This window comes from Ammodytes marinus, assembly GCF_949987685.1.
Source record: "Ammodytes marinus genome assembly, chromosome: 6".
Lineage (NCBI taxonomy): Eukaryota > Metazoa > Chordata > Actinopteri > Uranoscopiformes > Ammodytidae > Ammodytes > Ammodytes marinus.
This window is the reverse complement of record NC_137235.1, coordinates 17,966,987-17,988,937: the sequence shown is the minus strand read 5'-3', so window position 1 is coordinate 17,988,937 and position 21,951 is coordinate 17,966,987. Positions and strand designations below refer to the sequence as shown.

General features: G+C 41.0%; 1 protein-coding gene across 4 annotated transcripts in view; it reads left to right on the top strand.

Annotated features, from left to right (window-relative positions):
- Positions 1-21,951, top strand: part of septin9b (septin 9b) — a gene marked incomplete at its 5' end in the record, with an annotated part of 83,268 nt that overhangs the window by 20,381 nt on the left and 40,936 nt on the right. For 2 of the 4 annotated variants that reach the window (XM_080029588.1, XM_080029587.1), the window contains one exon: positions 18,298-19,014. In XM_080029588.1, the coding sequence (XP_079885714.1) occupies positions 18,393-19,014 (622 nt within the window). Of the gene's footprint in view, positions 1-7,801; positions 7,873-8,019; positions 8,087-18,297; positions 19,015-21,951 lie in introns of those variants that run through there. The other 2 variants (XM_080029586.1, XM_080029585.1) reach the window with 2 other exon arrangements.

Sequence of the window (21,951 nt, the reverse complement as noted above, 5' to 3'; positions counted from 1 at the left end):
CCATGTTTAGATAAATACACACTGGCTGGTGGAGGTGTGTATTTTGCAAACCGAGTGTTTTCGGTTTAATTGAGTACTACAGAGACTTGCGGCATATGGTTTACAGTGCAGCCCACATGGGCCGGCATGGGCGCTGAGCGGCCACACACTTTGTTATGTAAAGTACAGTACATATATGTAGGTCTGCCATGTATGTGTACTGTGTGTAAAAGCATGATGATTTACACGCACTTGCAGATTTCATTATCATGCTTGTTGAGGTCCACTATGCTCATTAACATGCAAATAAGCCCAAAACAACAAACACATTCAAACATAAGGGGCCGTATACTACACAGCTGTGAGGATCTATGATGCACTTTAGTACAGGCATTTTATGAGAAAATATGGGTGGACCTCTCAAAAATTGCAACAGAAACCATTTCAACTGTTTTTGACTCATGAATATGTAATTAATAACATACTAAAAGTCTTAAGGAATCCAAGTGGTGGAACGTTATTTTCTAAGGGGTTTCTTAACCATACCTTTATGTCAATTTTCGGCTTCCTAAAGTACTGCTTTATGGTAGAGGGGATATGTGCAACAATTTTAACCTTCTCAGAAAAGCTTGAAACTTGGTACACTTATACAGTTTGGGGCTCTGAACATTTTCAGATATTAAGCCATTGCAAAATTTAATCATGGTTGCCATGGAGACCATTTTACTTTCCGCCATAGCCTAATTATGCATTTTTCATCATAACTCCTGAACCAAACATAATACCACATAACTAGTGATGTCTAACCCTATGTTTTCATGGTCAGGGATTAGTATGATACCACACAACATCAGAAACAGTTAAGGTCAATAGTTAAGGGTGAATCCAATGTTAATTTTTTTTTATTTATACATACATTCTTTTCTGATATCCACACAAATCGTTCATTACTGTCCATATCAACCGACAACTTTGTTTAACAAGAGATATTGTACAATGCATGTGCAAATAAATTATTAACTATGAAGTCATAATATTCATTTGATTTAATTTTCTTGCCATAAATGTATTAAATGTTTTCAAGATAACAATGTCAAGTTATTTTTGGGTAATTTTTGCCTTTATTAGTTAGAGAGAGAGATCAGAACCATATGACCCGACAGCAGACCTGGAACTCATATGGAAAACTGCCATCCTGTTTGTCTCACAAAGGCCAGCATGGTCTAGTATGATGCAATTTGCACAGCATGGCAATCACCCGGGGTAAACATCCTTTGCATTTACCCCATTGGTTGATATGAGACGTAGTGACCCTACATGCATCTACTCCGCATGTAAGTTCCTATGTGAACATGCCCACTGCCACAATTCCACCCCAATCATCAAATTTTATCAACCACTGGTGGAAGGCATTTTCTTATGAAAGCAGCTGAGCCAGAGGTTAGTGACTTGGGGGCTTCCACACTGATATTAGTTGTTGGGGTCCATTGGGCATGTTATGGTTGATGCTGGGAAGAGGAAGTGATAATGATTTTCTATGCAGCCGTTGTGCACATTATGACAGGGAAGATGTTTGGATGGGATTTGCATTGAAAGAGTCCTTAATTGCCTGATTCTGCCTGATGCACTTGTTGTAACTCCCCATTAGCTGCAAGGAGATCCAAAATACTATGATGAAGAGATGTCATCAGCAGACGATACCTGCTGGAGATCGTTTATAAAACTCTGGTGTCAATTAAGTTGCTGCAATATATGCAAAGCTGATAGACGATGGGCCAGTTTCACAGACATGGATTAAGCCTAGTCCTGGACTAAATGGAATTTTGAATGGAGATTGTCCATTGAAAGTACAATTTAGTCCAGAACTAGGCTTAATCCATGTCTGCGAAACCCGCCCGATGTCTGCAGAGAAGGCTTGCCATTCTGATGTGATTCTCAGAATAAGATGACTTCTCAAATGCTAAACTGAATCCTTAAAATCCATTGGTAGACATATTTTGCAAGTTTCTGAGAATTGGGAACTTCACCTTGAAACAATATCAGAAATGCTTCCTTTCATGGCAGTATCAGGGCATAATCTCTACACAAAATCAGCTCACATCTACAGTATGTGCAGACAGGGCCGCCCATAAGGGGTAGAAAGTGTGAAAGCTTTCTAGGGCCCAGGCACTTGGGGGGGCCCATGGTCTTTGGAAGCCAAGAACCTACCTAGATAACCTTTATTTTTAGATATTTATGTCAATATCTATTCAAAGTAGGGTGTTTACACAGAGCCGCGGCTCCGCTTAAGGCCATTTAAAAAGCAGTAGAAAAGCTACTTGTGTCTGGGTGTGGTTGTGAAAAGTATTCGGACCCCATGAAAAAACAGGTTGGGTACCTTTTGTAGTTCTTCTACATTCTTATAAACAGGACAGGCTAGTTACTCTGTCATTGTCCTGAGTCTACAAACAGGTTTAAATGATCTCTTCCCATAAAGTAAATTTTTGTGAAAAAGAATTTCCCTTTGGGGACTATAACTTCTAAAGGCTTTGACATAAGTCTTCAGGTTGACACGGCCAGCCAGGTCTGACCAGTTTTTCAGAAACCTGGCCAATTGACCAACCAGCCGAGTGATACCACAATGAAGCTGACGAGCAGCATCATCCTGTTTTAATCATTGTAACCACCAAGGTCCTGCTTTCTGTATTGTTTCTAAAAATTAAAAATTAAAATAGACCTTAAAAAGTTCTTAATGCAAAGAAAGATACAAGGCACAAAGAAGTTGGAAATAACTGAAGGAACAGATTTGTGTTCAAAGATTAAGAACTTTTTTGTAATGATTTCAGTAATGTTTTCAGTAATTTTGCAGTGATGAGAGCAGAATGAACTAAGCCTAAATGTTGCAACCAAATATAGGCCAACTTTATAGTTTTGAAGGGTAGGTTGGTTTGGTTATTCATGTAGAGAACCGCCTTTTTTTTCTTTTTTTTTCTTTTTTTAATTTTTAAGCGTTATTTATTTCAACAATACCACCAAAATATTTCAAATGATTTATTGTCATGTGCAGAAATACAAAAGAGTGCAATATTTGGTGCAGTCAATTAGTGTAAATGTATTTTATACCAGAAACTAGTAGCATAGAAAACGTGCAAATTGTGAAAACTTTTAGATTGCTTTAGTGGATACTAAAGAAGAACAATTTGACTGGAGGTCTTCAGGGGTCCAGCCCAGATACCAATCCTCAAGTATGAAGAACTCTTTGAATTAACTTGAAAAACGTCATGAGATCCAACGCTTACAGGAAATGAGAAAGAAAAAAACATGTCCACGTGCGTTGCTAGTGCCGATATCTAAAGCAACACAAAACAGCTTTCATAGCCTCGCCACATTGCAAACTATTCAATATCTATTCAAAGTTGGGTGTTTACACAGAGCTGCTGCTCCGTTTAAGGCCATTTAAAAAGCAGTAGAAAAGCAGAAATGTTCAAAACGTTTCAGATTGAGCACAGCGGAGTGTAACTGTTTCAAACATAATCCATCCTATAAACCCTTTGTGTGCCAAATGGTGACAAGATTGGGTTTTGATATTAAACAGTTTTGTCTGGATTATATTTCCTGAGTCGTTCCTGCTCACGGAAAACACATCTAGGCCTACCTGCTACTTGTGTCTGGGTGTGGTTGTGAAAAGTATTTGGACCCCATGAAAAAGCAGGTTGGGTACCTTTTGTAGTTCTTCTACATTCTTATAAACAGGACAGGCTAGTTACTCTGTAATTTTCCTGAGTCTACAAACAGGTTTTCAGGTCAGGTCAGAGATCTGTAGGGGGATTCCATGTGGAGTGATCGCCTATGGGCTGGCATGTCCATGGATCTTGAGCAGGTTCTAATGACAGTATGAAAACCAGTGGTGGCATCACAAGATTGCAAGGTATGACATGGCTGCAACATCTGACATGGCTTCACTCCATGCCAGTTTGTGCTGAAGTTAACAACGCACACAGTTCCGAACTATCTCCAAGAAAGACACAATTACAGGGGGTGCTCATGGCACAGTGGTTATGCCGCAGAGGACCCGGGTTCAAATCCAGCCTGGTTAAGTTCTCTGCATGTCTTCCCCTCTTTGCCCCATGTTAACTCTGTCTCTCCAAATCTAATGTAGAAAAAAAATATTAGAAAGACACAATTACTGCTTGGATCCAAGCTTGTGCAGTGTCTCGCACCTTTCTATGGCAAAAGCCATCAGAAACACCATTTTGGTCAGCATGGATGGACAAACTACTGCTGAGAACACATTCAAGAAGAGGGGTCGGGTGATCACCATCAGTACAAAGATCCTCAGTGAAGATCGATTGTGAAGCAGTGCAGGTGGATCTTTACCTACTTTTCAAGCGACACATAATTGCTGCAAAAGGTTCACAGGAACTGGGATCCATGTTAAGTATGAACTGTGCAGTCCCCCTCCAGCCCTGTTTGAGACCTTCTTACTGCTTCGACAGCCACATAAGCCACTATTAGCAGATGCCATTTGGGCGCTCCACACACCTGACCTTCCAGGAGGGTAAGGTCATATTTAGTATGCTCGACACGTTGATATACATACAAAGACAAAGCAGCCGACGTCATAGGAGAGAACATGCTGGTTACCTTGAAGAAAAACAAGTTCCTTTCCAATCAAATAAACAAGCAGCTGTTCATCAACATGCTCAGTGGTCACCAACAGAAAAGGAACTGTCAGACGTACCATGCCACAAGTGATGCTGATTGGCTCATAGAACAGAAAGCAGTGGAGTTTGCCACACAACAAACGCTGTGCTCAATAGGACAGGAGCTCCCCTCCAGAAATTAGAAACCAGTTAGTTTTAAGCCCTTTTGTGAGAAGCTGGCCTCTATAACCTTCTCATGTATAGTATAGCTACTGGGTCCGCCACCTACATCAGCAGGAGCAAAGTATCACAGTCAGCGTCCAACAATGGAAGGGAACAATAGATAAACAAACTCCTCCTCACAAATAGGGATTGTGGGGTGCTTGTCCATATCAAAACTGTCCCACCAACACCTCCACACAGATACTCAGGTTGGAGATGATGATGAGGAAGATGATGAGGAAAACCAGACTATGTTTGAGAAAACTTGCTCCAATGCTTCATACAACTATTAAATAAACGTAAAAGTCGATCTGAATACTAAGTTGAGTTTTTTTATTAGTCAATTACAAAAGGCTACATTGAAATATGTCTTTTCACATATCTCAAGTTACCACACTCCAGAGGGGGTCAGAGGGCAATGCATAGTCATGGTATGCATTGATTTACCCCTTTCACATTGCATTAGTACTGCTCTGGCTGCACTTTGGATTAGTAGTTCTTCTGTGCACCAAAATACTTTCATATTAAAATGTATGTTTATCAGTGCAACAATTTATGTTAATTTGTGCCAGTTTAGCATTCACAAATATTTGTGTATTTTTTATATTGTTATAGTATTTTACATACATTTAAGCCTATGTCTTTGTTAGAGAACACAATTAAAACTCGATGCACAATGTTTATGCAACATAGGCCCCAATTGTAAAGTCACAGCGATGTTTTTGGATTCTGGGCTTATATTTTTGGAAAAACATTGGATTCACCCTTAACTATTGACCTTAAGATATTTTTTGGGCATTGTTATGCTTTATTGATAGTGCAGAGAGACAGAGGTGAAATGAACCCGGATCTGCTGCTGGGCCCGGCCCGGGGGGGACGCCCTACCAACTGAGCTAAGGGCGCCCAACCTTAACTGTTTCTGATGTTGTATGTGGTATCATAGTAATCCCTGACCATGAAAACATAGGGTTAGACATCACTAGTTATGTGGTATTATGTTTGGTTCAGGAGTTATGATGAAAAATGCATAATTAGGCTATGGCGGCAAGTAAAATGGTCGCCATGGGAACCATGATTCGATTTTGCAATGGCTTATTATCTGAAAATGTTCAGAGCACCAAACTATATAAGTGTACCAAGTTTCAAGCTTTTCTGAAAAGGTTAACAATTTTGCACATATCCCCTCTACCATAAAACAGTACTTTAGGAAGCCGAAAATTGACATAAAGGTATGGTTAAGAAACCCCTTAGAAAATAACTTTCCACCACTTGGATTCCTTAAGACTTTTAGTATGTTATTAATTACATATTCATGAGTCAAAAACAGTTGGAATGGTTTCTGTTGCAATTTTTGAGAGGTCAAGTTATATAATGCCTGGACTACTTATGTTCTCTCTGCACAACATTGAAGTTTAATAGCAAAACGTATGAGGACAAGCGTCTAGGGACTGGTATTCTTCACAGTAAATTTCAATGACTGATGGATTTAGGAGTTAATGCATACACTGTTCTTTATCCTGAGACAACTTCCCAGTGGTTGTATGAAATTACCAGATTGCACCATAAACACACAGTGTTATTCTGTATTAGCATCGACCTCTCAGGTGTTAGGGTTAGGGGCCACTGGGTGGGCTTGGCCTAATAGTGCCCCTTAGAATGAAGCTTTTCATTCAAATGGAATTTCTCTCCAATACCTGTAGGCTATAAAAGCAACAGGCACTGGGGCTGTTCGTTTTTGTCTTGAAACACTTTGTGTGATGTTCGATATCTGATATGTTACAATATCTCTTCTGGAAGTGGAAATGCCAGCTTCCTGTAGGCCCTTGGTTTAGTTTGAGGTTTCCTTTGAGTACTGATTGTGTACCAGCTCCCACATTCGATGTTATGACCTTAACCATTAGTGCGGAAATTGTAAAAGTGACTGAGCAGACGGAATGAGGGACAATAAATCATACGTACATCTCATTCACAGTCACGTCTGGCTCCGCACAGGAAGCTGTGAAAAGCCACTCACTCATGACCAATCAGCACTCAGCGATAGCATCACTATTTGCTTGTTTCTGTGGGGAGATCCACGGATAAGAAATCCTGCAGCATGTCCCACAGGGAGAAAGTGGATGTGGTTAAGTAAATGTAAAGCCAACGTTGACATTTCATCACTTATGACCGTTTTATCAACAGCATTTCAACAGCCTTTCTCTGTCGCCCCGAAAGAACAGTCCCCAAATTGTCCGTGGCAGCTTCAAGGACAAGTACTATTACTATATCCTCAACATTTAAAGCTGGTTGTCGTCTGTGTCCCTCCCAAAAGAAATGCAGCAGTGCTATAGATTACCTGGTGGGATGTGTCGACTGAGCTCAAATTCCCACGTTCTCCCTTTATCGGTGAAACCGAAGGCAGGTCGGTGCACGAATTGCCCTCCGACTTCCCCCGAAGGCGCCGTCGTATATCCCTAATGTCAACTTTCTCCAGGAAGTCTTCCAGGTTTTTCTGTCACAGGAAAGCAGCCACTACAGAAAGTGACTGCACTTTAATTAACATGCCAGCCACGTTTGCAGATGTTGTTTACGCAAAAACTTAAGCCTCAAACTCTCACTTTAACTGCAGTCCCCTCTGTTGCTGTCACAGAGTGAAAACTGGCCTGCACTGCTGAGGGTCATTTGAAGGGGCCTCCAGTATAACAGGGGATCTTGTCTGATTGCAGGTTAACTTGGTTAAAGCCACTGTATGACAGGTCGTCCGCTTGCACTGTCAGAGCCGCTCAGAGGCTGAAGGGAGGAAATCAGACCTGAGGGCCACTCTGGTCTCGGGGAATGACAGGGTCTGTTGTCTGCCTGAATGCCTGCGCGTGCATGTATGAGTGTCTTGGGGGCAGGGGAAACACTTACACACACATGCACACACACACACATGCACATACAGACACTCACACATACCCAGGGCATGAGGGAGAAGGGGGAGTGTGTTTCTCTGAGGGGAGGAGAAGGGAGGAGGCTTGCCTTTTTGCTCTCTCTGAAGTCTGAATGCAGCGACGTAGAGAATTTAGTGGTAAGTTAGAGAAAATAAGTTGCTCCTTTAAGAGACTTGTGGGTCTGGATTTAGTTTCTCATTGCCATTATTATTTCAATTTTTTCAATTTGTCCAGAGTTGACTGTGAGCTGCTTGAAAGTTTAAAGAAGTTTGAAAGTTTATTTCATGCTTGAAAAGATGTCTGACTCTGGAGTAAATCCACACTTGGAGGGAATTATTTCTGACTTTGAAGGTTTGTAATTTGCTTTCTGCTGCTCTTCCACTTTTTTGTATTGTATTATAACACAAATAGGGTATTGTGATTGTGTACGCACTGCGCTTTTTGTGTTGTATTATTTCGATGTCTTGCAATCCTGTGTGGGATGGGCCACTTGTGTAGCATGACACAAAAATAATCTTCATTCATTTGTTCAAGTTGGCAGTTTATGTTACGCAACAACAAAGTTCATAAGTAGGCATTTTTTGAATAATGTTGATCCACTGACCAATATATTTTCACTGTGTGTGTGTGTGTGTGTGTGTGTGTGTGTGTGTGTGTGTGTGTGTGTGTGTGTGTGTGTGTGTGTGTGTGTGTGTGTGTGTGTGTGTGTGTGTGTGTGTGTGTGTGTGTGTGTGTGTGTGTGTGTGCCTTTATTGTACGTGAAAGTGCATCTATTTTCCTTATGACTGTGTGTGTATTTGTGTTGAAAACAGTGTCTTGTAGCTTATAGTCTGTTATCGATTATGCCCAGGCTACGTCAATAACAGAAACAAACACAGCACTGACACCACACTATTCCAGCACCCGGAAAGCCTTCAGCTGAAAGCACTAAGACAGTGGAAACCTCAGCTCTTAAGAGTTAACATCTGTCTTATATCCCTTATACAACATTCACAACTGTGTCTCTCTCTTCTTTGTTTTGCTATGCCATAGTGGAGCTGGCATTGATCCCCTTTGTCCTCCTCTTCCTCTACCATTCTGTCTTTCTTCCTTCCCCAACCTCTTTCCTCTTCCTGCTCTGGTCAGACCGGGTCCCTCCGGCTGTCTCACTATGCGCTGTCATGGACTCATGCTGAGAGCAGAGGCCAAAAAACAATTAAAAAGTTATCTTGATTCCCGGCAGTATACGCTATGTTAAGCCACATTTTTTACCATTGTTTGACTATCACAGGTAGTAAGGTTCCAGGTTATTCTCCTTATTTACATGGTTGACACATTGATTCATTCAATAATCACTCGACTTCTTGCTTTTGTTGAGGGCAGAGGGTGACTTATTGTGTATGGATTGTGAAAGCCCACTGTGGCTAAAAACAGTGGGCTGATTTTGGGAAAAGTTTAACTAAATCTGTCTCAGCATTTACATAAATGATACGAGACTGAAGTAAGAAAACTAGAAAAAAAGGAAAAACATGTGACATGACAGCTTGGTTATGTTCTTTTATATGATTATGATACAGAGAAAGGTAATCAGAATGGGGTTTCTGTATGGTTTCAATAGATTAGTGTATATATGGTTTTATATGGTTTTACCTCATCATTATAAGACTTGAACAATCTTCAGTTATGTGAACTAATGTTAGCATGCCTGACTATTATTAATCATTATTTCTATGGGTGAAAGCATGGTAAAGGGGTAAGTATGGGCCAAACAAAGTGGATGTTAGATCATTGTGCAGAATCTGAAACTCTGTCTCCCCATACAGTTCCCACGTTAAATGTGAAACAGCATGAAAGCCTTTCCAAATGTGTGCTGTTGTCCTCATATATCCTCTTTCTCTATAATGGTCGGCATTTAGCCAGGCCTTTGAAACTGCCAGTTTGGAACAGTTACTAAAATGTTTGTCTTTAGTCTTGGTTGGAAAGCATATCATATATAAGAGTTTGCTTCAAAGATGCCTTGGCATTTATTTATTGGTATATTTTAGGCAGGAAACATGGCATGCGCTTGAGTTTGAATATTATTTCATCAAAACATATACAGTACTGAGCCTGATCTATAGTTCAGTCAGTGATGGCAATGCATTTGTGCGTGCCCTCAGAAAATATGTATGCAGTACTGGATAGGAATTTCATGTGAACTAATTTATAAAAATGTTCTGTAAAAGATTCAATCCTAAATGAAGTTTGAGTATTGGCAATGCCAGTGTGTGTTTGTGTGTACTCTTAAAATGTATTGTAAAACAAAGCAACCATGTGCTTTATCCAATACCATATATTGACCACTATAATCTACGGTGGCGCTGAGCATTCACCAAATAAAAAAAAGTTTCACAGCAGGATCTACGAGATAAGGATCTCGTAATTACGAGATAAGGATCTCGTAATTACGAGATAAAGATCTCGTAATTACGAGATAAGGATCTCGTAATTACGAGATAAGGATCACCCTCTCATTCATCAATAACGATGTCTGTGTGTGTGTGTTTGTGTGCAGACGAGGTGAACCTAGCCATAGGAAAACGTAGGCAATAGCCTTGGTTTCCGGACTACAATGGGCCCCATAATCAATGCACTTATTTTAAATATTTGTTTACTGTTCATTCATTAATCAGCGATCGCATCGGGTACTGAGGGACACACTTTCGGCTTTACGCCCGTGATCAGCTGCTGAGGTCCGACTGGGCTTTTCTCCAGAATAGTCCCAGTGACTGCATATCTGCACAAAGTTGACATGGCTATACTCATTGTCATGCCCTCCTTGTAGAAAGTTCTTATGTGTTTGTATGAGTCATGGATTACACCGAGTTTAACGACTGCATTTAATCAAAGCATTCAATAAAACTGCGTTCCGATACAGTAACAAACAGGAGGTAAAAGTGAACTAGCCCACCAGGCATTCTGATTGGATGAGGCAACACAGTACGGTGGCTCATAATGAACAAACTGCATATAAAAAGTGAAAGTGTGTCCCTCATTTCCCGATGCGATCGCTGATTGATGAATGAACAGTAAACAAATATTTAAAATAATTGTATTGATTATGGGGCCCATTGTAGTCCAGAAACCAAGGCTATTGCCTACGTTTTCCTATGGCTAGGTTCACCTCGTCTGCACACAAACACACACACACACACACACACACACACACACACACACACACACACACGCACACACACACACACACACACATCGTTATTGATGAATGAGAGGGTGATCCTTATCTCGTAATTACGAGATCCTTATCTCGTAATTACGAGATATTTATCTCGTAATTACGAGATACTTATCTCGTAATTATCTCGTAATTCAGCGCCACCGTAATAATCTACCCCAGTATGAACAATTTAGTGTTTCTGTCCAGGAAAGAAGCTACTGTAAGGAGAAGTGCATGGCAAGACTTGACTGAGTAAATCCCTAACGTATCCCAGAACATTAAGCTTTTCCAGTACATTGAACTGCACTGTCTTTACAATGAGAAGGCACAGAGAGGGAAAGGCAACGTAATTGGCGAGCAACATTAAAGATGTACTAATGCCTCTTGGATGGGCTCTTGTGTGGTCTATTATGGAAAATGGATGACAGAAACTGCCATAGACACTAAAACAATATTATGTTTTGGTGTGCAGCTCGACAGTGAGCTGGAATGGAAAAGCCACATGGAGGCGGTGTACAAGAAGGGACAAAGTCGACTCTTTTTCTTGAGGAGATTAAGGTCATTCAACATCTGCCAACCCCTACTGTGCACTGTCTACCACTCAGTGGTGGCCAGTGCTCTGTTTTTTGCTGTGGCATGCTGGGGAGAAGATGCCCGCAAAGCGGACAAAAACAGGCTGGACAAGCTGATCAGGAAGGCCAGCTCAGTGGTCGGGGCTGAGCAGCTCAAGGTCCAGCAGGTGGCAGAGGCCAGAATCCTCAACAAACTGCATACAATAATGACTAACCCCACTCACCAACTCCACGCCCTGAAGGTGATCAAGAACAGCACCTTTAGTCAGACTAATTGCACCAATGTGCAAAACAGAGCGCTACAGGAAGTCCTGTATACCAGCTGCCATACGGTTTTATAATGCACAAATATAACTTTGCACTTTGTAGTATTTATTATTGTATTTATTGTTTTTTATCTTTTTTTTTTTTAGCTAGGAGGGAATGTGTGTTTGTTATGTCTGTCCAGACGCTGTTTTGTGTGACACTGTAATTTCCTGCAAAGGATCATTAAAGTATTTCAATTCAATTGTTCCTCTAAAAGATAGAAAATGTCTCAGCTGAATTTAAACGCATGAGTCACCAGAGAATACGTCCAGAATAAGCATATATACTGAGCATATATAAGCATATATTCACAGAGATTTTCTACAGATTGTCTAGAGTTTTCTACAGGGCTCCCGCTATAGGTTTGCCAACCAAAACTGAATTTTGAGTCCAACCCAAGACATTTCTATACAGATTATCTGCTTAAAGGTGCCATGTTGTTGCTGCAGTGTGGGATGTGGACACAGAGAGGAAATTAACATTGAAATGGAGAAGGAGTGTGTGTGTGGTACAATTTCTGAACCTGGCAGAGAGGCCGGTGAGTTATTAAGTTGGTTTTCGACTGGGTCATGCATGTGTAAACATGTGTAAAAGGAGGGGGCAAATTTTGTTTGTGACAATGACAAATTGCTTATTCCTTATGTCCTTATGTCTTCATGGTCATGATTGCAATTCTGTTCATGGCTTTAACTGTCAAAGGTTGAGGCCTATAGAGCCTGAAGCAAAGCACCGGAGCAGCTATTCAACAGATGCCTGAATGACTTTGTAAGCGTGTGTGTGTGTGTGTGTGTTGTGCGCATATCTCTGTGTGAGTCTGCCTCCCGAATTTTCAGTCAGGGGTGAAATTGCGTCTTGATACTGCGTATTTGCGTTCTGATAAGGATTCAGATCCTCCTTTTTAAACATCTGGCACTTCAACATCACCGAAACAAAATTAAGATTTTGAAGATCTGCACCAACCAACTTACTTCCTTTTTTTTTTTTTACATGTCTGCCCTCATTGCCAAACTCCTCTAATACTCCCAGAATTCCTTTGCATTGGACATAGGGTGTCGGCCAGAGCAGGAGGGAACCACACAGTAAATTTGACACTGTGAGCTATACTGCTCCTGGTCAGCGTTAGTAAACCCAATACCATCAGCAGCCAGTAAAAGGAAGTGTGCGTTTGACATAGCGTAGCATTAAGGTTTTTCGTCTGACCAAGCAAAATACCTTAGGTGAAATTCTATCGTTGGTTATTTGGCCTCGTCTTGTCAAGAAGGATGTTTTTCCAGGTTTGACCACATCGGCTTGTATTCTGCGGTTACTACTGACATCAGATAAACTGCCCATAAACTGTTTTTGTACAACCAGTTTTTGACAAAGAGTAAGTGTCCTGCTCATTTGACTTACTGCTTGAGGCTAGAATTACAATACCGATTTGGAGTTCAAGGATTTACAGTTCGGTACATCCATTATTACTTATAAATACAGTGCTTGTGCAATGGGTTCTCTTCTGTAACTCAACTGTATTTTAACGTGCAGAATTATCCTTCAAACCGTAACAAACTCATGCTATTGTTTTCATCTATTTAATTATTTTTTATCAAAGGCACAAGGTAGAGCCAGGCAAATTCACAAACATTGGTCTGAATCTTAATTTATATCAAGAGAAGAGAAAAACTTTTTGTTTCTAATGCAACAGTGTTTGTACATCTGTTGCATATTAAAAGCCTTCCAGCTGTTCAGAGGCACTTCACTGTAGGAAATGTATCTATGTATTATGGACATCTTAACATCAATCATCAGAATGAATGAATCGAGCAGTGTTCCTGTTTTATATTCAGGGTGGCATGATGTTTTCTGTATGCATCTCAAATTGAGATTAGGTGGAGTGGACATGACACTAGATCTTACTCTGGGTTTTTGAATATTGTAAAATCAGTTTATGGTATTACATAACATAACATAACATTTTTCTAAGCTTATCTCACCGTCCCAGACCACTGAATGACATATCAGTACGTCTATCCGTTGGTTACTGTATTGTCATATATTCGGGAAGAAAATGTATTTCCAAAATATGTTCATGCTATATAGAGATGTATTGTGATACTAAGGTATTTGATCAAGATTGATTTTCTTTGTCAGTATAGTCCAACCCAAGTATAGAAAGTAACACAATGCATTAGTGTAACATCATCTGTGTGGCAGTAGCGGGACATTTGCGTGGCTAGTCTTTTTTTGACTGCTGTCAATCTTAAAACAATAAGTGAAATCAATAAGTGTCTTCTTGACCTGTTTTAACCTCCCCATTCTCACCCTGCAGCCTCTTTGCCTCTCTATCTTCAGTTTTCTTTCCTCCTTTCCCTCCTGTCTCTCTCTCTCTCTCTCTCTCTCTCTCTCTCTCTCTGTTTATGTTCCTCCCTCTCACACTAGACTATCTCCTACTAGTGCATCTGGGTTAAGTTGATACTGATTGTTTGTGTTCATTGGTCCGGTTGTCCTTGAGAGAAAAAGTGATGATGCCTGATGATAAAGAGCAGCCTAGCCTAACACCTGGACTGTATTAGGAAAATAATGACCGTAAACCAAAGTGAGGACGCAGCTGCCTCCATCTTTGTTTCTGTTGCGCCGATTATCCTCCACGATATTTTCTGCGCTGCATTATCTTCCCACATGGGACATAGTGAGATACTGGACACTGGGTGATAGGTGTAGCGGGGGGGGGGGGAGGGGGGGGGGACATTTGTTAGACGAGACCCCTGGCTGCTGTTAATGAGGTTCCTGTAAGGTATAAACTGGACCTCTGCTTTCCAGCTCATAGTCTGGGAATGCTGTTTCACTGGGAACGATACTCCTTCATCCATCTGTCAGTCCCACACTTCTGCACAGGTCCTAATGCTGCGTGATCCCGTATTTATGATTTTCATGGAAAGATTATCCTAAACGGTGGGAATATAAGATCAATTTCCCCTTTTTGCATTAGCTTAACAACAAAGACAGTGTGGGGAAAATGTGCTATCCTTTAAAAAAAAAACATTGGAGTTGAGTGATCGTCTGAGTGAGAGAGGCCTTGAATGGCTTTTCTCTTTCCATTCTCTGTATTCCCAGACAGCATAAAAGCACTGAAAGATTCAAATTCGCCTGCGCTCTTAAATCATGTGCACTGGACTGCACAGTCTCTAAATAAAAACTAAACAGCTTCAGAGGAAAGCACTCAAGTCCTCTGCTGTATAGTCCCATGCCTGGGGCACATAATCACAAAGCTGCGAAGAACAGAAATACTAATCTAAGATCGCTTAACTGGTCACTGGAAAAAGAACCTTTCAGTTCAGCTCTCATTTTGGCAAAACATGTTAATATGGATCCTGACATACCTCCCGTGTCTAGCCTTACTTCTCGCATTTACAGCTCGTCCAAAATGTAACAAAAGTCTACGGCAAGTGTCAAGAGAGCGTGTGCACAGAGTGTTGGGCCCCTCAGAGAAGGTTTAAATGTACGTCTTAAACGTGCCTCAAAATCATTTAGTCCTTATGAAATCTGCAGAGCAATTTTGGCAGACCCATTATTCCCTGGCCAAAGTTGAAAGTAGCCACAGCCTTGGACTCCCTCTCAGTAATCATAAAACACCAGAAGAAAGCAGGGGGAAGAAGGACGCCGTCCATTGGCATTATGCGTTTGGACGCCATTTTTAAATTGCAAGTTTATTATGTATAATTTTTTCTTTTATATGTCCATCAAAGGATGGATTTTAAAGCTGGTACATGGCGCCTTACTGGGTAATGAATTCTGTTCTAATCGGACCTTGAGCACTGAAAGTAAACAATGGGAGTGTGGGAAAATGGAAGTACAACTATGAGTGGCTGTTACACCCTTTTTTATGCTCAATAAGACACTTGGTTTTCCCCTCATAATGTAGTTACTGCTCTGTATGTTGAGTGGCTAAAGATAGCTTCACATCCTTAGCAACATATACAAACCATTCTTAGAGCAGGAATGTCAAAGATGAAAGGTAACCATGCTTTAAGGTCTGGATAAAGGGTGTACAGGGAGTGGCGGGACATTAAGCATATGTAACCCAAATCACCATAAACCTTAAGACGTGAGTGTGGATCCATTTATTCCCGTGGCGCACAAGAACGTCCTTGGTGTGTCTGACTAACACGAAAGAAGAATGATACTCTGACTCTGGCTTAAATTTCTGTCAGGGGGTAAATTGTATCAAGTGTCCAACATGTTGGAACTAAGCAGCTTATAGCAGTAAATTAGATTAGTGGTGCTGGCTGATGTTTGCGGGGAGACGGCTTTGATGTGATTGTGTTGAGCTCTGTGTCCCCCAACAGAGTTTGGGTTGCAGTGGGGCCGGGGCACGGTCCCCTCCCTGTGGGCGTAGCCACTTAAAAATAAACATGTACACATTCCCGTAACACATACTTGCTCGTTTTTACAAGCACTTTCAGAAAATACTTCATATAGTTAGTTACCCAAAGATACTTGCACACTAAGACACATCGTCCGGACCACAGGCCACGGACAGTAACAAAAATCAGCACTGCGTTTTGGGATAGTAGGAAACAGGAGATGTCCGACGGGGTGTGTGTGAGTGAGCGGACTGGTCCAACTAGTGTATTATTATGATACCAGCTCCTCGCCTTTGGCTTGGCACAGCAAAATCCAACATGGGAGTCAAATTCAAGTTGACTTGGAGCCAGTGCATTCTTCCCAGGGGGTGATTCCATCCCTCGGTATCCTCATCTTGGACAGTGCAGCTATTTTCTCACGTAACAGCTAACCAAGGGGAAGGATGAGCCTCTATCTCTGTGCTCATGTTGCTCATTAAAACAGGGAGACTTGGGACTTTTTTTGGCCTAAATGCTTGGCAGTGAGCAATGCTTGGCTGATTGCATGCATTATAACTTGTCTGGAAAGGCTTCAAATGGCTCTGTGTAAAACCCTAGAATTTTGTTTTGTAGTGTACAAAAAATGGAGATTTAAGTCATGACAAAACAACGCATGAATCCACTTAAAGATGTGATACAGTACAGGGGAAAACCTGCTGCTGGCGAAAGGAAGACATTATCAAATTACACAGATAGATATGGTTTAATTGACATTTCTTTTGTGTTGCCACAAAAACTGTGCTTCTATCGCAACCCCACCCTCAAACCTAAGGCGTTTTACTACTTGGCTACTGTCCCTAATGTGTTTGAGAATAAAAAGATTTACTTTGTTTACTGCTTAGTAAATTGGTATGACCTTTTTGAAGAATATGTTATGATATTGTTCCCACTGCCTATAAAACAGCAATCTTGGCCCATAAATGTTTTATAAGGGAAAGATGAGCTTGTTTTGGTTTAGAAATGGTAACAAAGATGTGTGTTCACTATTTTGTGTTCTGTTTTATGCCCTAACAGAGCGTTAGTATGTCAGTGATTCTTGAGAACCGGGACAAAAGGCTGTCTTCCATATATAACTGCTGTTATGTTTAAAACTAAAAATATAAAAAATTGTAGATGTTATTAGGGATTAAGAATAAAATGTCTGGAGCACATACTCAAATTGAAGTCAAAATGAGTATGAGTAGGACGTTAGTATGGCTTTCCAAACACAGCCCAGGATTATTGGATGCCGTGTGAATAACTGAGGTCAGCCCGGATGCTACATCCATATTATTTACTATCTATGGTCAAAGCTTAGCTCAGCAGCTCAGTATATGTTGGATACATACATTCAACATTGCACCCTGTTTTGTCCCACTTCTCAAGAATCACTGATGTACATTTGCTCAAGTTCTGTACTTTTCCTTTTTTACTTGAACATTTCCATATTATACTTTGTACTTCCACTCTACTACTTTTCAGTTGGAAATATTTTTACTCCGCTACCTTCACTTGGCAGCTGTAGTTACTAACTATTTTTCAGATTAATATTATGCTTTATATTATTTTCAGAAGTTAAGAAATGACAATGTATTAATGTGGATTAGTGGTTCCCATCCTTTAATAGCGTGTGACCCCAAAAGCAATATCTGCATGGGGCCCCTCGTCATATTTCAAAAGTCCAGCCGTCCAACTGTCAGCAGTTCCATCTGAGCTTCACTTACCAATCTTATAATGGCATTCATAATAATATACCAGGTTTTTGATACACTTTCTTAATGGAGGTCTTTCAAAACAATGAATTGGTGCTTTTACTTTTAAGGAAAGCACCTTACCAAGTTATTTTACCTAGTTATAATGGACTTAGGGTCACTGCTATGTTGAGTCACAGCGATTGTGTCCATTATTTTATTTGTTGATTTTCTATTAACCAAACCATGGTTTTCTGAATAATGTTTCAGAAAAGTGCACTAACAAAGATGTTTTCCAAATGTCACCCAAATATATTCAACTTACAATGACAGCCTATAAAACAGAAGCTCAGGCGACTAATTAACTAATCGTTTCCAGCAATCCACTGCCACTGACCCTGTGACTGATATATGTGTGTGTTCGTCTCTTTACACGCAGCTCTGAAGAGGTCCTTTGAGGTGGAGGATGTCGACACTTCATCTCACTCCCCCGGCTCCCGTCGGACAACCAACAACTCCCCTCACCGCAACGCCATGTCTCCCACCAGCATCTACTACCGCGACCTGGGCACCGCCACGCAGGCCAGTAACAACAATAACCTCAACTTCACCCAACCGCGCTCCATCATGGGCGGAGGAGCCCCTAAGACCCCGGAGCCTGTATCGCGCCGCTCGGAACTTTCCATTGACATCTCGTCTTCTTCTATCAAGCAGGTGGATAACGTGAACAGCCCTGCTTCCACGCGCGTTGCCACCAGCAGCAGCGGCAGCACCCTGAAACGACCCGAAGTCCTGGGCCACTCCAAGACGCCCGAGATGAGCCACAAGAGGGAGGTGACTTTTGCCAAGGTACCCGCCGATTCCCCGGTGACACGTCGTGGCAACAACGATATGGGCAACAATAACAACAATGGCACCGGCCGGACCCCTGAGCACCAGAATCACTCTCGCAAGTTTGAGCCAGCTCCCAGTCCAGGAGATGTGACCCGTAAACCTGAGATCAGCATCACCAGGGCTCCCCCCTCAGAAAACAATGGCCACCACCCAGCAGTGCACCACCCGCACCACCCCAACCCACACCACCACAACACCATCGTCACCACCTTCCGCTGCTCCTCACCTAATCAAGCCGGACGAAAATCCCCCAACCCTGACAGTAAGTCTGTTTAATCATAACATGCCCCCTCAGTATAACAACCCATACTGCTTCCAGTTACCCTCACACTGCCCCATCCTACACTCTCTCTGTTATTGGAAACAAATCTGAAATGCTAGTGTAAAAGTAAAAGTATTTTTTGGAAAAACTAATATGTTCTTATGTGAGGATTATTAAACATATTGAAGGTGTCAAATAAAGCAGGGACCAACTAATTGAAAACAGTTCCATAGGACCAATAACTCCATAGGAAACCTTTAAAGGTCACATATTATGCTAAACGCACTTTTTAAATGTGTTCTAACATATCCATGGGTCCACGGTGTGTCTAGAGACTGCCAAAATATTTAAAAAAATAACAATCTCTCCTTTTCTCACTCTCCCCCTTTCTGAAACCCCCACCCCTCCCCCCAATATACTCCAGTCAGAATTCCCCTCATTTCTGACCTCAAAAACTGGAAAGCCAGAAGCTTCCACTGTGCAGCCCACACCCCTATTTCTTATTGGTCCACGGCCCTGACAGGGGGCGGGGGGAGCTCAAAGATTGTATATTTACGAGGGGAGCTGCAGCTCTTTTTAAAAAATAGGCCATTGTGAGATTAGCTGAACATCAGCATAGTACAATAAATTATCTGAAAGTTTTTTTCAGCAAACAATTAAAGAAAAACGTATTAGGGACCACTAAGACCATATAATATGGTGTATAATAGTACCGAAAAGTGTATAATATGGGAGCTTTAAAGAGGCAATCAGTGACATTTCTTTTGGTGATATGATCCCTTGCCATTGATCTCTGTTGTGCTCTCTCTGTTTGCTCATGGTAGCAAAGTTGGTAAGGCGACAACCCATTCTTAAATATAAACTTCATTAATCAAGTTGCCGCTGCTGAACTTTTTTATCAGACCTATTAGATCAGCATATCCTAGCATGATATTTTTGGTTGAGAGCAAACTTACACTATATCTTAAAAGCTTGTTTATGCTGACCTTGTGTGGTTTGACCCCCTTGCTTCTTGTGAATTAGTGACGTCACTAATGGTTACAAATACTACAGAACAAACTTCTGACCATTGAGTTAGTCTTTTGAGACAAATAACATGCACAAAAAGTAAACTTACAAGAAGCTGCAGATTTTAGTCACTGTCAATAAATTAGATAATATATTTTATATAATACTGTATACAGTATATTTGAATTAAGCATCTGATGCCTTGGCTTGCCTGCCACAGCAATGCTTGGTTGTTTTGAGTGCTATTTACTTGCTTGCTTTCCATGATATCGTTGGTTGACAATCATCAATTAAATTATGTTATGTTGTAATATGCTAGCTGCTCAAATTTGTCAACATGTTTTGTTTCTTTCCTGTGTGTTCAATTATATAATTTCCTTTGGAATCTCTTGGAATTGTTCCTGTAGAATCTCATCAAATTGTTGGCTCGCTATGTAAAAACAGCTTATCATGATTTCTGCACAGCATTGCTTTGGTGCTGTGATTCCGCTCACCAGCCTGCATGATCGCTTTAGCATAGAATGACTTACCAGTTTGGTGTGACAGTGTCATCAGGGGAAAAGAGATTTAAGTGAGTGTAATTGGTTGCATAACCTCAAGTGAAATCATATTTTCTTATGTGAGGAGGAAAGGGCTGTAATTTAGTTTATATCCAAATTACTACTGGGTAAAAAAAAAACTAAACAATGTCACTTTTTCCAGATTCAATTTCTTTTGGACTTTTTCATCTGGCTTCACATCTTCCTGCTCCTTCTCCACTCACAGTACTGTAGCAGACTAACTCCAGTATCAGATCTCTCACTCACCACTCACGAAGAAATCAGTTAAAGGTGGGGGGGGGGGGGGGGCACATTTGATTGGTCTGATGTCCATAGCCACTTATCTGTCCACTATTAGGGGTCTAAATTAATTGTGACCTGCCTGAAATTACTGTCATAAAACTTTTTTCCCTTAGTATGTAAGAAAGAAAATGGTTTGCTCAATGATTATTTGCCCTATTGCTTCAATCTGAAGTTCTATAATGGATTTTCTTCAGTGAAATGAATATACAACTGTCTTGTGCATAGAGGAGCTGTTGGCAACAGTAAAGGGAAAGATTATTTTGCTGTTATTTTATAATCTTTCCATATGGCTGACACAACTGTGTTTTGGGTTTATTGGATAAGCTGCTTTCCTGTCCATTCAGTTTTTCCAGGAGGAAATGACATCACACATCATTTTTGCACACACACACACACACACACACACACACACACACACACACACACACACACATACTTGCTTCCTTCCGTGTTCTGTCGGTGTGTTTGTTTCCCCTCCGCTGTGACCTCACTGCAGTGCGCTTCCTCTCTCCGGGGTCATGTGATCTAAGGCTGTTCAGCTTCCTAGCAAATATTCCTCTGTACTTTGATATGAGCATCACAGGGAGTGCGATACACTGGGGTGTTTATGCAAAAGGTCAGCGTGAAAAGGGCTATAGACACACACACACACACACACACACACACACACACACACACATTCTGTAGAGTGCAACTGAGATTGTTATTGGACAGCTGATAGTTTAGATACCGTACGTCATGCTCTGTGGCTTGACGACCTTGGTCAGTGGAGGTCACACACAAACACAGACACACAAGCTAGCCACTTCACTGGAGCTGAAAACAGTCAGTTGACATAATGATAGGACGTTTGACCAAAAACTATTTTTTAAAATCAATTACTTGTTGTTTATGTTCTACAGAGGACCAATGCTTTTCACAGCATTTCAATCTTTAGTCAAGGTGCCAAGTTTTTCCGAGTAAGATTGTGTATAATTTCCATTTTCTATTTGGTATTATCATGTGAAGCCATACAAATATTTCTATCAGTATATGACTTCAAGCTGTTGTGATAGTTACAGTATGTCAGATTTCTGTAGCAGATGCA